Source organism: Aythya marila (genome assembly GCF_965140915.1).
Source record: "Aythya marila genome assembly, chromosome: 4".
Taxonomy (NCBI): Eukaryota; Metazoa; Chordata; class Aves; order Anseriformes; family Anatidae; genus Aythya; species Aythya marila.
The window spans coordinates 63619341-63640125 of record NC_139045.1 but is presented as its reverse complement, the minus strand read 5'-3'; the positions used below and the strand labels follow the sequence as shown (position 1 = coordinate 63640125).

Sequence of the window (20785 nt, the reverse complement as noted above, 5' to 3'; positions counted from 1 at the left end):
AACAAGTCTTAAAGTCTTATAATCTATTTGATATAAAATGTACATTATTTTCTGATATTTTTTACTGTGGTTTGGATTCACAGATTTTTTAACAGCTACTTTTTAAAATAAAGTTCAGGATTTAAGATAAAAACATACATTTAAGTGAAATAAATTCAAAATTTTTGTATTTCTTTCAGTATTTGAACTATTCTTTTCTTACTTGGTGGTGGTTTGTTCTTGTTTCTTTGTTTTGTTGGAATAAATGCTAAGGGTGATGATTTATTTTCTAATTGTATTGCTTTACTGTGCCTCCTTGGTACTTGGTTATACAGGAGATGATAGGATATGTTGTTCTTCCTATCTGTGGTATCTTTTACCACTTCAAAAAATGTTCTAAATCCCTCTCATCTTTATAGAAGTGATGGATATTGTACTTTTTACTTTTACAAATAGTTTGTATCTCCTTTTTATGTGTGAATCAGTGTTGCAAGAAAGCTTCTGGGGAGATGATGAGTGGAAAGAAGGTCCAAAATGTGTGCTTATAGGTGCTATGTTGGGGATTTCTTAGAAGTGACAATTTGTCTTGTTTCTCAGCCATATTATGTCTGAATATGTGAGGATGACAGATACAGAACGTGATCAGATAGATCAAGATGCTCAGATATTTATGAGGACATGTGCAGATGCCATCCATCAGCTGAGAACAGAAGGTAAACCGAGCAATTTCGAAATATTCTTTCTTAGTTACTGATAAAAGCTGAATATTACATGGTGTTGTGAGATCTGAAATGCTTTTTGGAAAGAGACTGCCCCTGGAATGCTTTTGGAAAGAGACTGTCCCTTTTATTTGCATCTCTGTAATCCTATTGACCGATTAGCACCATGCTTGGTTTTATTTAATGTAAGTGAAAGGATAAGCCTCAGCATAAAATTTTATTTGTTCAAGTACACTAATTAGCAAGTGTTTAAAAAAATCTTAAATACTTACTATTTAGTAGTAATTTAGCACTGGGGCATAGAGGCCTGAACCAAATTGAACCAAATCTCACTAAAGTTAATGAAAGTCAGTGGCTGTCTCTTTCTAGGTAGTCCACCTGTAAAGTTTTAAAGACATTCTCTTTCCATGTTTGAGATAATTACATCACTGTACAAAACGTAATAACATCTATATCATTACACTAACTCTTCAAATATTTTAATTAACTACAGACATTTTCTTGAGTCATTGAATATAGCCCTCAAAAATCTGAGCTCCAGCAAAAAAACAAAACTCAGCAATTCTTCAGAATATATTTTAATTGTAAAATATTGTGTGTATATGCATATATATTTTAAACAGATAATTTACTAGTATATCAAAAGACACAGTTTTCATTGTGACAAGTATTAACAATTTTGCTTTTCTTAATGGGACTACCATTGAAAAGAGTCCTGCTAAAGTAGGATAATTTTGACAGCTTGTGTATGAAATTGTACTTTTACAACACTTATTTCATGTAAGTTGAAGAGAGAACTTCTGTTTTATCATTTTTAAGTTGTCTTGTTGTATGCATATGTTTTACCAGTATACCAAAGATTTTCATCAACTTCTAAACATGCTCAGAGCATTACTCAGAATCACAAAAAGTGATTCATGGATGGGAACTTCATAGTGTCAAAACAAGAAATAAGTGAACACAACACTTATTGTGCTTGACACAACAGATCCCCAAGATTTCCATGTAGCAAGTGCTCTGGGAAATTTAAAGCGTTAGAAGTTCAACATGTTAAGCAAGTTAAACCTCTAGACCTGTTCTGTAGTGCTTAGCTTGATGACATCTATTCTTGTTTAGAAATTAAATTGATGTAATATGACTCAGTGGCATACGTAAAGAATGACAAACACTGTGTGATGCAAGTTGGTTTGAGGTTTTGTTTTCTTGTAATAATTTGCTGGTTTACAGAATGTATATTTAAATGTAGCAATGTTCACAATAGTTGTATATAACGTAGATAAAATGTTAATAGGCTCTTGGATATAACTTGTTTATGAACTGAAAATGCAAACTTGTGTGCAATTCAATAAAATGTTAAAAGATCTTGTATCTTTCTTTTTCATTTCAGCACACAAGGATGTCCAGTCTGCTCAGGTGAAAGAGCACAGAACAGCTGTCTTAGACTTCATTGAAGATTATTTAAAAAGTATGTAGTATTTTTTCTACAATACTGAGTGGTTAAAAATGAACATGTAACTATATTTTCCAAGAAAGATATCATGCTCTTCTAACCTGAAGTTTTATTTACTGATATCTTGAACAGGAGTGTGTAAGCTGTATTCTGAACAAAGAGCCATCCGAGTTAAGCGAGTGATAGATAAGAAGAGACTGTGAGTAGTGAGCTCTTGTTGTCAAAAAAAAAATAGTTTAACTCTGCCTTTCATTTGTAGGTTATTCAACAAAACCATTATTCATGTTTAGATTCTAAGGAGATTGGTTTAAATGGAAATCTGTAGCTGGATGAGGAACTTCCACTATCAGCAGGTGCATTTTATACTTCTGACATGTAAAGTTAATTCTGAAAATGGCAAAATGCCAATACAATGTTGTGTACAATTCATATACGTCAATGATCAAAGCACCAAATTAGTAAAAAGTGGGTTAATAAACCTAATGGACTTCTACGTGTACAACAAAATATTTTTGCATGTCCCATTAAGTAATATTCTACATAAAATAATTTAGAATTAAATTTTGCACATTGATAATATGTCTTAAGATGCTATTTAGGATACCATCTGCTTAAGTACAAGAGACATTCGCTTCTCTACTTCTCTCTCCCATTCTCATGGTCCCATTTTTTATCCCTCCTTCTTTAGACCACTGTTTCTGCTAAAGCAAGTGATTATGCTGTTAATAAATTCTGTTTGAGATGGTGGGGTTTCATAGCAACTAGAACACTGCTTGAAATCAAAATTTTATATGTAACTTCTGTAATTGAACCAAAAGAGCTTCTACTTCCTATTGTCATGGCATACATTCAAGCTGCTAAGCTTTCCATGTCTTCTAAATCTGCATTATTTGAATTCTAGCCTTAAGTTTCATGATGCATATTTTCATATAAAAATAACAAGTTTTAGAATATACACATCAATAGATATAGTACCTTTCCAAGATTTGATGCTGCTATATCAGTTTGGTGTTGAGCTTGATCATCTATTACATTGAAATTAGAGAGATGTTTTCAGAAGTCCATAAGTATATGTTATTCAGGGTGATTCAGCATGATTAAACATGACTGGATTCACTTAAATATATCCTCCTGAGACAAAAATAGAAGTATAAGTACAAGCAAACAAAATACCCCAGAGCAGATCTGAAATTTATTAGAAAGTCACGTGAGAAAAGTAAGATAGGAGTTACAAAAATACCAAGAGCCTGTAACTTTGTGGGAAAAAAAAAAAAAAAAAGGAAAAGAAAACATACAAAAACATACTGTGTGATATTTTTATCTGGCAAAAATACATAACCTTACTGATATTCTTCATATTAAGGAACTTTAAAGAAAGTTAGCGTGGTTTCTGCTGTGATATAGTTGGCTAACAAATACCAGCTATTTAGCTTGATGTACTCTTGTCATTGTTCCCATGTCAAATGCAAGGTTCAGGATTTCTCAGATGACTAAACAGATGAGACAAGTCAATCTGCTTTATACTAAGCATGAAACAATGAAAAAAAAAAAAAAAAAAGCTATTCCAGAAATTAGAATATCACTTATTTAATTGAGCAGTAAGGGCCTAAAAAATAACCCAGAAGATGCGGTCCTTTTGTGAATCATGGGAGGAATACGTCTTGGCCTCTTCTGTACGAATGTAAGAGCTAAAAAGCAGACATTGATCAGCTGGAGCCCGTATGCATTGCAGATGTGATGTAATGGATAAATTATCATTTAAATTAAAATTCAATTTAAATAAATCACAGGGCATAAACCAATCTTTATGATGACTTGAAGAAAAACTGTCTGTTTTCATGCTCCTTCAACTAGTTGATTTGTAATTTCCCCTAAGATTTCAGTAGATTTCAGCACTTTGTGATAATAGGAGTACGCTCCATCCCTTAAACGAACTAGGCGTTCTTTAAGTAGCAAATTCCAGGCATTTTGTTCATTTTTAATTGAAAACTTTCATACATTAGCATACTGTGGAAAGTAAGGACAATAAATAATGAAGGAATACATTTATTTAAAAGTAAATTAATCCTAGTGCAGGTCTTTTTTTCCTGCAATTTAGTCAGCATAAAGTATGTACTTCTTAAACAATTCTGAGAAGTTTGAAATAAAAATACATGTCATTATGTTTACTTTATGTAAACATTTATGTAAACATCCCAAGCTCTTCCAAAAATCACGTTACAATTTTCTTACGTAAGTTGTGTTTCTTATATAAGTTATGTTATATACTAATTCATATTTTTTGATTAAAAAATTCTGCCAATTACATAGGACTAATTCCATAGAATGAAATGTTGAGAAATAGAAACAAAACCAATTTTTCTATAAAGGTACTTGGTTGCAATTTTCAGTTTTTATGTTTATAGGTATTCATATTTATATTACATTTCCGATTTTAAACTAATTTTCCATTTGAATTTCTTGTGAGTTATGTATGCAGTTATTCAAATCAATAATAAAAGTTAACTTTTATTATTGGGTGATTGGTGTTTTATTAGTATCAGAAGTACTATTTGAACGGCATGGCCATCCAGATAAGTCTTTTTTTTTTTTTTTTTTTTTTTTCCCTTGGTATTAGGCAAATTTGCGACTCGGAAGAGGGGAGAATGAAAAGTTCTTTTGTGTAAAACTACACAAAGCCCAGTAGCAGAGTTTTTAGAACTAATAAATGTTCCCTGTTATTATTTTTTTCTTGTTTAAATAACATAGTCTGTCAGTGATGACTAATGCATTATATTCTGTTTTTCTCAGAATTTTCTAATTATTGGCTAGAATTTAGACACAATACAAAGAAGGAAAGGCACACAAAATGCAACACCTTCTGTTAAGCAGCAGGGGAAGATTGCAGATGATAATGAGATTAACTGTTGATTATATATGAGAGGGGAGGAAGTGATGAAGGTGGCACAGCAGGTGATTCAGCCCATTATTTTTTTGTTTTTTGTTTTTTTAGCTTCTCTATCAGCGTAATTGCCATCCATTTAACTGTCTACTATGTAGTGGTTATAGGATTCATTGTTGACAGCAGTGAACCACAAAGCTTACTGGAAAAAAATATTTAGTCACACATTTTAAACTTTTTTGGTGCCATAGTGAAAGATACTTGACAAGTACTGAGGTACTGAAATAATCACTGAACATGCTTCTCATTTTTTATATTGGTTTTCTATTGAAATTGCATACCAGGGAATATGTATCTGACCGTTGCATACAGTATTTATTTGCTTTGCTTCTAAATGGGCTATTGATTCTTTTGGCAGACAAGGTAAGGATCACTCCCATACAGGTTAAAGTATTCTTTATAGCTAGTTAATTATTATTATTATTATTATTATTATTATTATTATTATTAATAATAATAAAACTTGTTTCAGGAAAAAAAAAGTTGATTCTGTTGTATTTTCTTATTCTTCCCTTATGATAATTGATAATATAAACATGCAAATATTACCTGAAAAAATTAAATAGGTGAGTTGGCTGTTGCTACTAAAAAAATTCAGTATGACCAAAATGTTATATATTCCCATACTCCAGATTTTTTTTTCAAAATTCTTATCAACTCTGAACATGTAATGTATATTGGAATATAAATTATACAGTAATACTGTTCGTGCTTTCTTTGCTTTTCTAATAGTATTTCAGTAAAGGTAGCTAAGTACATTTTGTATATAGACTGCGAACTCTTTATTATGAAGTTTTCAAGACCAGGTTAAAGTGCAATGAATGCAAGTAATCTGTGGTTGTTCTTGTTTTAGAGAAATTCAGTTGCATTATATCAGTTAAATGAGAGAATCTTATGCTTCTAGTTCCAGACTTGAACCTGAGCAGAGCAACATTTCCAAATCACCTCTTTCTCCTGAAAAGAATTCACAGAATCCTTTAGATGATTCTGAAGAAAAACTTTCTTCTGAGGAAAGCAAAGGTAAGAATAAAGCATAATTATATTTTTGTTTTGTAGCAAGCCCTTTCTATTCAACAGTACTTCTTTCACATTACAAGGGCCTATTCCAAGAAGGGCTCTTCCTGGAACATGTACTTTTTCTATTCTCTTTTTCCCTGAGTTGATCAGGCTTGTGTGATGTACATTGTGGGACTGGGGAAGCAAAATCTTCAGCTTTGTGACGTTTCTTTCAACCAACCAGGTCTTCGGTCTTGATGGATTTCTTCATCCCTTCAATAAACTTTGTGTGAACTCTCTCCTTTTAATTTATTAATTTTGCACTATCCGTCTAGTTATATGTCTTCTGAAACCTGTCTGATCTTTCCATATCCTTTTCACTGATGGTAAGGAATAGGAAAGTAGCTTGATGGCTTTCTAGTAGTTTCTAGGAGTGTTTTCTGGTTTTTAAGCACAGAGACCTTCAGTTGGACACCCCTACAGTATCAACACAAAAGTAGAATATGTTCACAGCGGGGGATTTTAGTGGCTGGAAAGACACAATAGGTTTGGGTATGTTCTTCTCCACAGTCTTGAATCTTCTTGCTGGAAGGACTGCTGCTTCTATTTCAGCAGGCAGGAAATAGCCAGAAGTCTAAAGCAGCAACGCTGACCCCACGGTCATTTCAGCTGGTGCTGTTCTTGACAGAACTTGCTGATTGTGACCAGCTTCTGAGGCTGTGGATGTAAGTCCCTTCTTTCAGCCTTTTCTCAGAAAAAAGGCTGAAAAGCCTTTTTCCCTTGGTCTGTTTTGGGGTGTGTACACTCACGTACCTTCATTGCAGAGTGTCTAAGTACCACCATTGTGCAATAATTTCAGGTTTTGTACCAAAAGAGGTATCTTGTTTCTATGATTTCAGAATTGCTTTCTGTGGTGTGATTTCTCCCGCTCTGAAATCTGATTGTCTAGAGAAGTCTAAGACACAGTGTGATTACTCTGTTAAAATTATTCATGGAGGGAAGCAGAAACTGTGGAAAAATATAACATTACATTATTCTGCAAATCTGTTACTGCTTTTTACTTATTTATTAAAAGAGTGAAGTTTCTCTGGGTAGTGACTTGAGGGTTGTACAAAGGGTGGATTCATGTGAAGTGGGTACTCCATTTCTGAACAAGACTGATATTGAATTACCTTGCAATGTGCAAACCGTTTCATTTTCTGACACGGTATTGCTTATCTTCCAACCAGTTTGTACTTCTGCAGCCCTATTGATACGATTTTTTTTTTTTTCTGGAGACTGAATTTTCTGTAAGAAGTAAAGGTTTTGATTATGTGTCATTTCTAGTGCTTACTACATTTTTATATTTATGTCTTAAGTGATGCAGCACACAGGCACACAGATGAGTTTCACCTTAACACGTTATCAGTATTTCACAGCTGTGAGCTAGTGCCAACAGAAAAGCATCAGCCTTGTAGCATCTTCATAGCTCTTTGCTCTTGTTGTTGAATGTCTCCGCAATCTCTGAAAGTGTACACTCCAACCACATAAAGTGGCATCACAATTTTTAGCTCAGAAAACTGTGCCATGCCACGGGAAACACCATTCTTTGTTCTCCTTGGATGCAGTAAACCACTTGCAATAAACAGAAATGAAGCGTAGTTTACCGCACATTAATTTTGATTACTCCCATATTCACTCTTATTAGTTCATGCTTTAATTTTGTATGGGAAAGTAGCTAGACATAGGGGTTTGTAATGCAGTTCTTACAAGGGGATGCTGACTAGTCTTTGAGAACACTAAGAAAGTGGTATATCAAAATAAAACCTGTCTGAAATAGTTTGTAGATGCACACAATATGTGGTTCCTCATTTAAGTGTTGGTTGCTGCTGTTTATGGAAATCAGCCTTGTGACTTCACTGGTAGGTGGTTGTTGAAGCATGATAACATGAATGAGATGACTAGTAAACAAAAAGCTCGGTTTAAATCATATAGCCTTTGTAATTGTTTTTTTTTTGTTTGTTTTACAAGTAACTTCAAATTTTTAAGAAACTGGAGAAACAATTATGTAGAGAAATAAACTCTTTCATCCATAGGACATGGGTGTTTTAGATCATTCATGTCTATTTTATAGACATGAATGATCTAAAGGGATCTAAAGGAATGGGTGTTTTAGATCATTCATGTCTATAAAATAGACACGTCTATTTTATAGACATGAATGATCTAAAGATCATCATAAAGGTCATAAAGGTCATCAGAGTTTTTTGGTTTCCTTGCTTAAATATTGCAGCTGTAACGGTCTTCTGAGAGAGGTTTTGGTCCTGTCCTTGCCTTGAACATCATGACGGACAGCTGAATGTCCTACGTGGGGTGCTGAACCACAACTTGGGTTTTGTATGGTGTTTTGGCAGGTACCAAAGCAAAATGTGATTGCTTTTGAGACAAAGCATATGTTTACATTGGCATTATACTGGACATGCTTCGTGGTAGGAAAATAGTCTCTCTAGAGATTACTTTAATATGCTGACTGTATTTATTTGCATATTACAAATCTGACATTTAGTTTATGGAAATACATGTAAATAATGAGTAGCTTTTGAACCTGTCCACTAGCTTTGCAGCTGTCTCCTGTCAGTATGGAAAAAGGTTGAGATTATTTGATCTTTACTTTGTATCTCCATCATTCATTAATTACATCTATTTCTGCAAATTATATGTAGTTAGCTTTTTTTTTTTTCTTTGTCTGGCTTTTGCTGGATGAATTGTAGAAAAGCACTGCCAGCTCTACAAAAGCTGCAGAATAACTTTCGAAGTGGCCAGAAACGTACCATGGTGACAGGAGGAACTCTGGGGAGATGTGTGTTTCTCACTTATCTCTTGCTTGTATATGTGCTTATTAACAATCACATTGGATACAGGTGCTGTTTTTTAACAAAGCTGACAGTGTCTGAAAGTAATTGGTTCCTCTGGGATAAAATAGGAATACATCTTATTTCTTAGCTCCATAAACTAATTATCTTCTTTTCTTTGAATCCAGTAAATATGTCATTCTAGTTTCAATATAATGTAAATGTATTGATTATCTAAACAAATAACTTTGTGTCTCTGTGAAACAGATTGGAAATACTAATGATGTCCAGTGGAAAACGTTGAGTTGAATTCTTTCTAAATAATATTTAGAAATGCTCTTGTTTTTCTTCCTTACTACTTGTAAGAAAGAGCAGATTTTATTTATTTAATTATTCATTTTAAAGACTGTATGCCTTACCCATAGCCCTCATTTATAACATTATCACTGTTTGGTTTGACATTGTCATCCTGGTTTGGTTGGTGGGAATCGAATATACATGTGTAAAGGAGATGCACGCAACAATACTCTTACTTATTTTTCAAGAGTTTTCACAAATATTCTAATGAAGAATAAAAGGGGAGAAATTCTTCTTAGAATACTTTTAATATATTTGTTCATAAATAGGACTACCCCATTCAGGGGCTTCCCAATAGAAGATCAGAATGATGATGCATCAGTGCTGCTTATGCAATTGAAAAAAAATGTAGGTTTAGAAAATTATAGTAAAGCAAATAAAAATACACTTAAAAATGCCGTAAAAACAAAAACAACACATGAACAACTGGGATAAAGTCTGAAGTCTCTCAGGAAGTCTGAAATCTATGAAAGAGTCTATAAAATCTATAAAATGCACTAAACCTTAGTGTATTTTAATTTGCAGCGTGCATCTGATAAGTCAAAGCAGTTCAGCTTGGAATCTGTTCAGTGTTGGTACAAATATCTCTCTATTTTGGGTTTTGTATAAATGCCACAGCCAGTGGGGAAGAAGGCCTTCTCAAGTTTGCAGCATTATCATTAGGATTTTAAGCACTGATGCTAGAACAGCTTCAGAAACAGTAGGTTCCTGCTGTACAGTTTCTTTTCTTTCCTATTCTAACTTCTTAGTCTATAATTAGAAGTATATAATTAAGCCTAAAAATAAATCTTCTAGAGGGAAAAATATCCTAGAAATAGCCATTCAAGATGTTTTATGCCCAACTCCTGCTAAGATTTATGCAGATGGTTAGCTTTAATCAAAGGGAAAGTGCTGTTGAAATCAATGGAGCAGCTACGATGCGGCAAGTTTGTGGGTTCAGATCTGACTCCTGTTACATGAAGGAGGACCCCTTGCACAGAGTGCTGTAGGATATGCATTGTGTTATGCAGTTTGAACAGTGTTTGTCCAACAAACTTAGCTCAAAAAATCTATGAGAGTCTGTGCTTACTTTCTGAGGAATGAGGAGCTGGTGGTTCTGTCAAATCTCAGTGGAAGATAATAGCCTTGCGTACAGGCTGTCATTTTGAAAATTGTGTGTTCTTGTTACAATTCAAATGTGATTGTATTTTCTGCCCTAACAAGTCTTAGTGTGTTGTGAGTTATTTTACGTGTTTTGCTGTCAATATTTTAGTGCAACTTCTCATAGTTCACATAATTAAACGTGTATACCTCTGTCCCAGTTCAGGAGTTAAAGGTTATTGGTGTAATCTTGTGCTGTAACTATATGGTGAATCTTGGTTAGTAGGAAATGAGACATTAACGATTTCATTGGAATTCTGAAATCATGAAAAATGTTTTTTACTTCACCGTTCGGTGCCCTGCATTGTCTCAAGCTTTTGGTGGTTCTTGTACAGACAGGAGTCTGCCTGATGCTCAGTCTAACCTTGGATTGTGGGGAGATGGCAAAGGTGAAGATGAACTGTCACCTGAGGAAATACAAATGGTAAGTGTATCTTTAGCATTACTGGCCATTTTATTATATTTTCTGCTGTATCCATTTGTATCCAAATTCACCCAAGTTCATTTACAACTTCCATTTTATGCAGAATATTGCCACGACAAGATATGCCTTTATACATGGCTTCCTGGTTCTTCTGGGAGCTGCTAATATATAAAGTCGCAAAATATTTGCATGCAGCCATGACATTAATACCAACTATTTTCTCAGCAATTGGAAGTGCCCTTTGAAAGAGAAAATATTTTTTAAAAAATATAATTATGAAATGCTTTCTTAGTCAGGAGACAGTGGAAGTGAAGGCAGCATCGGGAATGCATTAAAAAATTATGAACAATAAAGATTTTGTGAGTGGCTGTTTTTGACTTGGACTACTTCTAGTACACAAATAGCTGTATTTCATTTTATTCTTCTTTTTTAGGTTGATCAAAATCACATTGATTTTATTAGAAGGAATAACTACAGGCTTTCAGTCACAGCAGAACCTCATGTATTTTTAGCTTTGCTGTATATCCCCCACTATCAGCAGTTTTATGTATTGTTTGTTCCAATTCTGTTTGCAATTGAACTGATATGCTACAAAGTTTGACATAAGTGATTGCTGACAACCTGTTAGGCTTTTTGATGTTCCTACAATTTCTTGTTTTGAATGTGGCTCCAGATTCTCTTTGTATTAGCACACGTTGTATTGTTTCATATAAAGAAAGAAAAACTTCTTACAAGTAGCCAGTGGCCATAGAGTTTTCAACATGGTGTGCTGCAGCACAGGGCTGCTGCATCATGAATATCTGAGGCTTCCTTGGCAATGATTAGAGATATTCCCAAACAGAGCAAGCATCACTTCCCGTCAGAGATGAGTAAGTTGCATATAATTATGGTATGGTTTTGGTTTGTCAAAGAGAAAAGGCTCTTCAGAGGCTGCTCCTGATGTTATCACATTGTTCTTGAGCACCAGTCTGAAATCAGAAGGCTTATTCCTGCTTTGTGTTTTCTCTCTAAACAGAATTTGTCACATACCTTTGTTTTTCTGTGTTCAGGGACCACATTATTAGCCCCCTTGGTGTAAGCTTCCAGAGGATCAGGAGGTAACAAGCATCAGAGGTGATAACTCTGAAAGTGCTTGCTAATAACTGACTTCTAAATGTTAGGCTGCATTTTGTGAGCCTCGCGCTCTAGTAAGTTTTAAGTGTGCTACAGCCTTTGCCGCGGTTCTTTGGGAATGAATGCATTTCTTTCTTTGGGAATGACTGCATCCCTTTATCCTTTTTAGAGTAAGGCCCAGCACACCTCACGACTTACGTGAGTTGTTAGATCTGTGAGTTTTGTTCTATTTCTGTTATTGAGTGAAGGAAGATAACCTGGAGATAACCTGGGACTTTTTCTTTTTTTTTTTTTTTTTTTTCTTCCCTGGAATAAGTTCTCTTTATTGTCTCGTGAAGTGGAATGGTTCCATGCCAAAGTAACACAAAAATCTACGTTTATAGTTTAATACTTGGAGATTCAGGAGCCCAGAAGTCCTTCAGTCCTGAACTGGTTATTGCAAGGCATTTGCCCAGCTCTTTCTAGGGGAAAACCATTAGACAAAAAATGCATTATTAATCGTTGTCCTTTCAGACCTCTCCCATGCTATGGTTTGTGTTATTATTTTTTACTATGGTTTCTATGATTCTTCTTATAGTGAGCATAAATCTATGATTCTGGCAGTTATGAAGAAATACAGAATACATTTTCACCTCTGCTGAAAGCTAACAAGCATCGGTTGCTTCCATGTTATTATACCTTGGAAGGAGTATACTTTGATTAAGACTTAAAAAAGAAGTGAGTCAGCATTCATGGCACTGTTAATATAGATAGTTTTTCTTTCTCCACCAGTAAGTTGCCAAGTAGGAAGCGAGCTGCTTGATTCTAGTTATAGTTAATGACATTGATGGAGGTAATTTCTTGTCAGGTAATTTTTTACAGTTGGATTGGATTGCATATATTGGGGTTGCTGCAGTGTAAATCAGGAGTTGTATATACATATGTGTGCACAACAGGTTTTCAAATGTAAACTTTGCTAGTAATATGTTGATACTCAAAGCTGAGCAAGCCATTATTCTGCTCTGTGGACCTAAAAAGATTTTTTTTTTAATTTTTTAGGGTTTAGGAACACTATAGTTTGCAAAGACTAGGGATGTATGTAGTGACTATTCCGCAGCAAGACTGCTTTCAGTGTATTTTCAAGTTATAGCTACGTGTTGACCTTTATTAGTAGAAGTTGGATACTGTGTAACCTTGCTCCTAATGGACTTCAATGCCACTGGAAGCCATTATTCTAATTTTTGTGTAAATTTGGATCCAAGGTGTAAATTATAGGTGTAACTGGGACATAATTTGAGTACTTGAAAGTGCACTGATTTTATTCATTGCTTAAGTAAATACTTCCTAGTAATATGCAATACTTAATGACTTTATTGTGCTTTTAATGCAGGAATTTAAGGGTCTTTAGGAACTTTTAGTGAACCTTTACAGCTTTCGGAAATTGTGCCGCTAAAAGGACTAATTATTTATCCTCTGCATTATGTTTGCTGTTACTGAGAAGTTAATTTCTACTTTTTAAACATTTGATTTGCAAAGAGTGGACCAACTCCATTTAAGTTACTAAAAGAAACCCTAGCAGTTCTCAGAAGAGGGTAGGTTAAAGTGTAAGAAACTGCTGTATTGATTTTTAAATTGGAATGCGTTGCGTCAAATTGTACCGAACAATTCTTACTCATGGTTCCGTGATCCTTCCTGTGGATAAAATAATGAATTAAAGCACTACCATGTTGTTACAGCAGCAACTTATTTCAGTATTCTACCCAAAGAGTTCTTTACATCAGTCGCAGGCTGTTGTGTGATTTGCACAGTAAATTTCACTCTATAACTCTGTGCACAGGTACGTGAATGTTTTCATAGTTGTTGTGAGCGTATGTCTTGTGGTTGTGTAGGGTGGGGAAAATGTGGTTCTGCTGTATGAGCTGTGAAAATCTACAGCTTTCTGACTTTTTATCTTGTTTTTTTTGTCTTTAGTTCAGGTATAGTACATTTCATGATTTATCTCATGGGATAACAAAACAGAACTGTGATTCTTTCAATGCATTAGGCTTTGAGAAATGTCTTAAGCAGTCACTTTATATCTTGGTAGCAGAATATGTCACTGCCATAAAAAAGGCTTCTTTAACAAGCCATAAATCGTTGAGCTGTACTGATTGCTAGAGCTTGCTGTATGTTCACATCATGTAAATCCCTTTGTGACACATGATAGGTGATGTGTCCTTCTGTTCTCACCTCTTGTTCACTTGGCTGTGTCACCACATCTTGCTGCTGTCGGAGCCGTGCCGTCCCTCAGCCCTAATTTCAAATTGCAAAGGCTATTTAGCACTTTAAAAAGCAATCTGTGCCAGTGAAGGATTTCAAATATCAAAGGGTTTTTTAAATAGTACTTTCTCAAGTGGATTTGTGCTATTTGTAAGGGATTAAAAGCATTCACTGTTTCTTTATTGAAAATTTGCCTCCTAAATTAATTATCATCTCAATTCTGCTAAGACAGCAGAATAGGGATTTTTTTTATGCTGAATATTTGTGGAGAAATACTTATTTGTACAGAAGTCAGGAAACCAATTACAGCTTGGTGGCTCCACATAGTCACTTGATGTCTGTGCAGTCAGCTCCGTGCTAAAGCTCATGGATCCATTTTATTGCCCCGTTCCTTGGCTTTGTTCTGAAGTGAATCCCCTAAAACCAGAGACTTACAGCGGGGTCAACGTAAAGGAGTGGTGAGACACCATTAACCACGTGCTGCTGTGCAGCACGTATCACTGCATTAGTATTTTAACAAATGCTCTGCTCTGTAGAGATGCCACAGACAGCAGTGATAATGACACTCCAGAGTACCGTAACACCGGTACTTTTGTATTTAGCAGAACCATTGAATCTTTAGGGTGGGCATCAGTGGGGCTTCAGAGAACTGTGCATTATGTTCCTCGCTGTCCCACACCAGTCCCACGGGGCTGGGCTCCTGCCTTGAGGACTCGGCCCCACAGTGGAAGTTACGGTGCATGATAGCATCAGGGATCTTGGACTTTCTTTAGTTCTTTAACCAAGAAAAGCAAGCTGTTCTTGACAACCAGGCAGCTAGTGAACCTCTAGTACAGAAAGGTGTATTTTAAAAGAAATAGGAAAAACTTTTTTATTATTATTATTATTATGTAGACTGCCTGCTAGAAGACTAAACCATTTTCTCAGAGACTGTTACCCTGTTAAAACAGGTGTCATTTCACACTCACCAGTAACAAATTTCTGTTTTTTAACCATAACCGTGTTCCCCTAGGTCACGCAGCTCTACCTGTAGTTTGCGGTCAGTAAGGAGTCAGGTAGTGCTTCTCTGAGGGCCTGGTGGGACTGAAGCGAGATGAGAAATGTTACAGCATGAAGCATGGGACACAGCAGAGATGGTGTGGGTTGTGAGAAGGAGGGGATGAAGGTGATGGGTATGACAGGTGGCTTGCCTTTTTTCTTTTTTTTCCCCTCTTTTCTGTTACTCTGTGGCAGTTTAGAAGTCCTTCTCAGCTCCTGCTGTCAGCTCTCCCTTGGTTCAGCTGTACCGTGTGCTCCTGTGGTGAGATTCAGTTTACTGATTTAGTAGAAAACTCAGGAAAAAAGTGGTCAGGGAGCTAAAATGTCATCCCATGAAACCAGACGAGCAGCAGCTTGTGTACAGGACTGTGTACTCGGGGAGAGATAGGAGCAAGACAAATCCTTCCACGGCTCCTCTAGGTCTTCCGCTGTACCCCAAGTGGAATCAGAACATCCTGAGCTGGAAGGGACCCATGAGGACCATTGAGTCCAACTCTTGTACACTTATCTTTTTCTTTCTCTCTGTAGGTATTATGAAAGTATTAGATATGGCAGAATATTTTTGATCATTTAACAGAATGCGTAAATCATCATGTGGAACAACATGTACAAGGAGGTGAACAAGCTGTACAAGGAAGATCTTAAAAGAATCGGGCTAGAGATGCTGATGAAATGATTGGGGCAGGGAGGATGTCACAATAGTGGCGTCCCCCAGGGCTCGGTGCTGGGGCCGGTCCTCTTTAATATCTTCATTGATGATCTGGACGAGGGCATTGAGTGCACCCTCAGTAAGTTTGCAGATGACACCAAGCTATGCATGTGTGTCGATCTGCTTGAGGGTAGGAAAGCTCTGCAGGAGGATCTGGATAGGCTGCACCGATGGGCTGAGGTCAACTGCATGAAGTTCAACAAGGCCAAGTGCCGGGTCCTGCACCTGGGGCGCAATAACCCCAAGCAGAGCTACAGGCTGAGAGAGGAATGGTTGGAGAGCTGCCAGGCAGAGAAGGACCTGGGAGTGATGGTGGATAGTCGGCTGAATATGAGCCAGCAGTGTGCTCAGGTGGCCAAGAAGGCCAACGGCATCCTGGCTTGTATCAGGAACAGTGTGACCAGCAGGGCTAGGGAGGTGATCGTCCCCCTGTACTCGGTTCTGGTGAGGCCGCACCTCGAGTACTGTGTTCAGTTTTGGGCCCCTCGCTACAAGAAGGACATTGAGGTGCTTGAGCGGGTGCAGAGAAGGGCGACGAAGCTGGTGAGGGGCCTGGAGAACAAGTCCTATGAGGAGCGGCTGAGGGAGCTGGGCTTGTTCAGCCTGGAGAAGAGGAGGCTCAGGGGCGACCTTATCGCTCTCTATAGGTACCTCAAGGGAGGCTGTAGCGAGGTGGGGGTTGGTCTGTTCTCCCACGTGCCTGGTGACAGGACGAGGGGGAATGGGCTTAAGTTGCGCCAGGGGAGTTTTAGATTGGATGTTAGGAAGAACTTATTTACTGAAAGGGTTGTTAGACACTGGAACAGGCTGCCCAGGGAAGTGGTGGAGTCACCATCCCTGGAAGTCTTTAAAAGACGTTTAGATGTAGAGCTTAGGGATATGGTTTAGTGGGGACTGTTAGCATTAGGTAGAGGTTGGACTCGATGATCTTGAGGTTTCTTCCAACCTAGAAATTCTGTGATTCTGTAATATATAGTCACCAAACATAGCAGTCTAATAACAGTAAATTAGTTACTCCTAGAGATTGGCTCTGTGAAGTAAGCTGTGGGTCAGATGACCTGTATGAACTAGCCACCAATTTACATGTTGCATCCTAATGATGAACCGCGTTGTTACTTAAATTACCTTGAAATATTAGGTACTTCATTTTTAGCTACTTCAGTATTACTGTTCTAAAAGCTCATTTGCCTTCCAGTTATGCAGCACTACCCCCTTTGTTATTGTTAATTCTCTGCGATTCAGACATTATTTTTTCTTCTCCTTCCTTCATTTTTTTTTTCAAAAGATAACAGATCCTTTCAAATACTTACTGTCTTCTCTGGGCATCAAGACATTTTCTTGCAAGTTCAAGCGTTGGGCCTTTGCTCAGGTGGTGAGCAATTACTACTGCACAGACTGGAAACAGGGTCTGATCTGTAAGCAGTGCTGCTCTGCTGCTGTTTTCATCTCTGACAATGCACTGCTTTGTCCCAAGAAGGATAATGAGACCTCGCAAGGTGACTGAGAGGAATGCTGCCTGTATACTGCTAATGAAATTGTAACTTGATTGAATTACACCGAAATCCAGAAGTGTTATGTAGTCTAGTTTGAAATAAGTAGATTAACTGCATTAGAACTGGGCTTGCTGTCTTGCACAGTGCCAGTGTCACATCCTTTGGATTTTTAATCCTGTTTTCTGGTATTCAGGCTGCTGCATATATCACTCAGGATTTAGAAATGAGGCTTGTCAGAGGCACGTAGTGGGTAATAATTTCAGGATAAACGTATCCTGGGTGCTACTTCTGTGCAGTGGCAGAGACAGGGCTTTCCTAGCTTTGTGAGGAACGTGCAAATACCACACATGTCCAACTGGTACTGAGCTTTTGCTTGTGGGGAATTAATTGGTAGAATACCTTGACTAACCTTCCCCACTGTCCAACCAGAAGGGTAGTTGTGACCCCTTCAGGACAAGGTACTCTGTTGGCAGGAACCTTTTGGCAGGGGCAGGAGGCAGCGATCTGAGCGCATTGCCCACACCTGAGAGCCTCGGGAGTTGGGAGCAGCACACTGTGGGGCTCGTTCCTGTGTCTGGCTGGCAAGGTGGCAGGATCGAGCTCACTGATTTAGGCACCTGGAAATGATCGAGCTCATTGATTTAGGCACCCACCTTAGAATGTGGTAATGGGTCCTGTTTAAAATACAGCCCTTACAATGCTGCTTCCAACTAACTGTTATGATGTGATGCCTTTCTTAGATGTATTCTAGCAGCGTATCTAAAGCAAATCTTGTCACCGTACTTGCTGCACCATAGTTCGTTCCACATTGAATCCCAAATGATCTGACAGGGAAGTATATCTAGAAAATCAAAGCTTGTTTTCCTGTATGAGGTTTTGTGTTTGTGCTCGCACATTTGAAAAATGTAGTGCCAAAATTGTAGTTCTAAATGAAAGAGGCTGGCTGGAATAAATCAAGCCAATGCATTGGTAAAGTACGAAGTAGTAGACATCAAAATATTTCATATTACAGCAAAATCTGCAAGCTGTTAACTTTGTGCCATGGGTAGAACATGAATAAAGTGAATGATGGTGTAAAGGTGTCACATGCTATGAGAGCTTTCCCCACTCAAATTTTTAAAATAAGAAAGGACAAAATTCATCCTCTACATTTTTGCTTAGTGCAGAGAACTAGAGCAAAATCTGCAAATTATTTTGGGGTTTGGTTCATAATGGGAAGATAATTGACAAGTGTTAGAATGATAACACTATGATGTTAATGATAAATATGATGAATGATAAATGTGCAGGCTCATATTGTTCACTGAAGCTAATGGTAGTCATCCTTGGAGATCTTTGTAAAGGAAGGTGAAGGTTGCTTTGCTGGGGCTGAGGGCTGAGGAAAGTTCACTAAGTCCAAGCTTGTGAACTCTAACAAGACTTTTTTTTTTCCCCTCTCTTGCAGTTTGAACAGGAGAACCAGAGGCTTGTTGGAGAAATGAACAATCTGTTTGATGAAGTCAGGTACCATTTTCCATTTATTGCCAGGTTGCTGCATGTGCTGGTCCCGTAATCAGGATAACATCCACGCATTTGTTGCTGGGCACCTTGCTGCAGGAATTGTAACGGTGTGGTGGAGGGGGAGACAAAACAGGAATGCCCAATTCCATGTAAAACCTGGAAATTAACTGTAGGGGTGTACACGGAGTTGTGTTCCCGTAGTGCAGACATCCCACCTTACCGCCACATAAGACTGCTAACAGAGCCATGCCTGCTGAACAGCCTGCTGGGTTGAACAGGTTGGAGGGTCTAAAGCTGTAGCAGTGAGAAATGCTTGCAGAAGTTTCTAATGGAGTATTTCTGTTCTTTGCCAAGACAAATTGAAGGAAAAGTGGTAGAAATCTCCAGATTGCAAGAGATATTCACTGAAAAAGTCTTGCAACAGGTTAGTGTAATTTAATGCTTGAAGGTTTTCCTGGGGGTGTTTTGGTCTTGGTTCTGTGCAAGATGTAAACATGAGAGTAACGAACTTTGGCACAAATGTGAAGGGAAAGTTTGTTTTGGTTTGTTTGTTTTTTTTTCCAAAAGCAAAATCAAGATGGTAATTACTACCATTACGTATCAGTGTATACTGGGAATGGAAAGTGCTGTGTGTTACAGTGATCCCTCTGTCTCAAAATTAGTGTTCTACTAACTGTATTATTTAATAGCTTATTTTCTGTAAATGGTAGCACCTCTTCCAGGACAGCCAACAAAAATAAGGCCAGATTTGATGCTGGCTAAACAGGAGACTTCCTATTGATCTTAGTGGCCTCGGTTCAGGCTCATAACAACACATTAAAAAAATTGCAACTTAATTGCCTCTATGTCTTTGCATCATTGAAGAAAGTATAAATAAAGCTAAGATGTTAATAATACCAGATTTTATTTTATATTTGAGTTCTGCTTGTTCCCAAAATCCTTACAGATGTTTTTTTCTAAACGTTGTCACTGTTTCTCTTTTTTTTTTTTTTTTTAAACAGGAAACTGATATTGACAATATCCATCAATTAGTTGTGGGTGCAACGGAGAATATCAAAGAAGGCAATGAAGACATAAGAGAGGTAATGTCTAAGCTGTGTTTTTCAATTCATTTCTTTCTCCTGAATTTCAGTTTTGCCCAAGTGTTACTGTAAACAGCATGTAAAAGTTAATGCATGATACTGTGTGTATTGGGGAATCAGGACATGATTTCAAAAAAATTGTGAATGCACTTAGCTAATTTACACATTTCACTCTGCTTGTCTTGCTAACCATGATCTGAAACTAAATGAGTCTGCAGAAATCTGCTTGGCCCTACCTATTTTTAAACGTGAAGGTTGTGCGGTATGCATTTAAGCTCATCTGAAATTTTGTGGGGTTTTCTGTTTGTTTTGTTTTTAATTAAAAAAAAATAATCAGAAGACAATTCTGCAATTGCTGAAACTGGAGTTAAACGCTAAGCATTACCAGAAGAGTCTCTTTACCATGCGGAAGGCATCTCATGCACCTAGTAAACAAATCTGTCCCGTTATCCTACTAATTAGAATGAGATGATGCTTTCCTTCAGGAGCTGCGATTTCAATAAAAACTGAGTTCCCAAATGAGCCTCTGGAGTAATTGGCTCAGTTCTTTCTTTTTTTTTTTTTCCTCCTGAAAGCACATTGAATATGTAATTCAAGGTTGAGTTTAGCTACTGCTCAGCTAGTCTGAAAAGTGCCTCAAACATGCATTAGCAAGCGTAACTTAGGTGCTTAAAATTTCTGATTTGGGAACTTATTTCCACATTTCTTGGAGTAGAGTAGGGAAGATTTAGAGTATTATTTTCAGCAGCTGTCCAAGAGATATGGTGGTATGGCA

The 20785-nt window shown here is 37.1% G+C and overlaps 1 protein-coding gene across 1 annotated transcript in view; it reads left to right on the top strand.

Annotated features, from left to right (window-relative positions):
* STX18 (syntaxin 18) overlaps window positions 1–20785 on the top strand; it is a 66682-nt gene that overhangs the window by 43431 nt on the left and 2466 nt on the right. The window contains exons 3-10 of the mRNA XM_082759628.1: window positions 577–692; window positions 2086–2163; window positions 2281–2347; window positions 5994–6109; window positions 10749–10837; window positions 18873–18931; window positions 19283–19352; window positions 19930–20010. Of these exons, the coding sequence (XP_082615754.1) occupies window positions 577–692; window positions 2086–2163; window positions 2281–2347; window positions 5994–6109; window positions 10749–10837; window positions 18873–18931; window positions 19283–19352; window positions 19930–20010 (676 nt within the window). The remainder of the gene's footprint in view (window positions 1–576; window positions 693–2085; window positions 2164–2280; window positions 2348–5993; window positions 6110–10748; window positions 10838–18872; window positions 18932–19282; window positions 19353–19929; window positions 20011–20785) is intronic.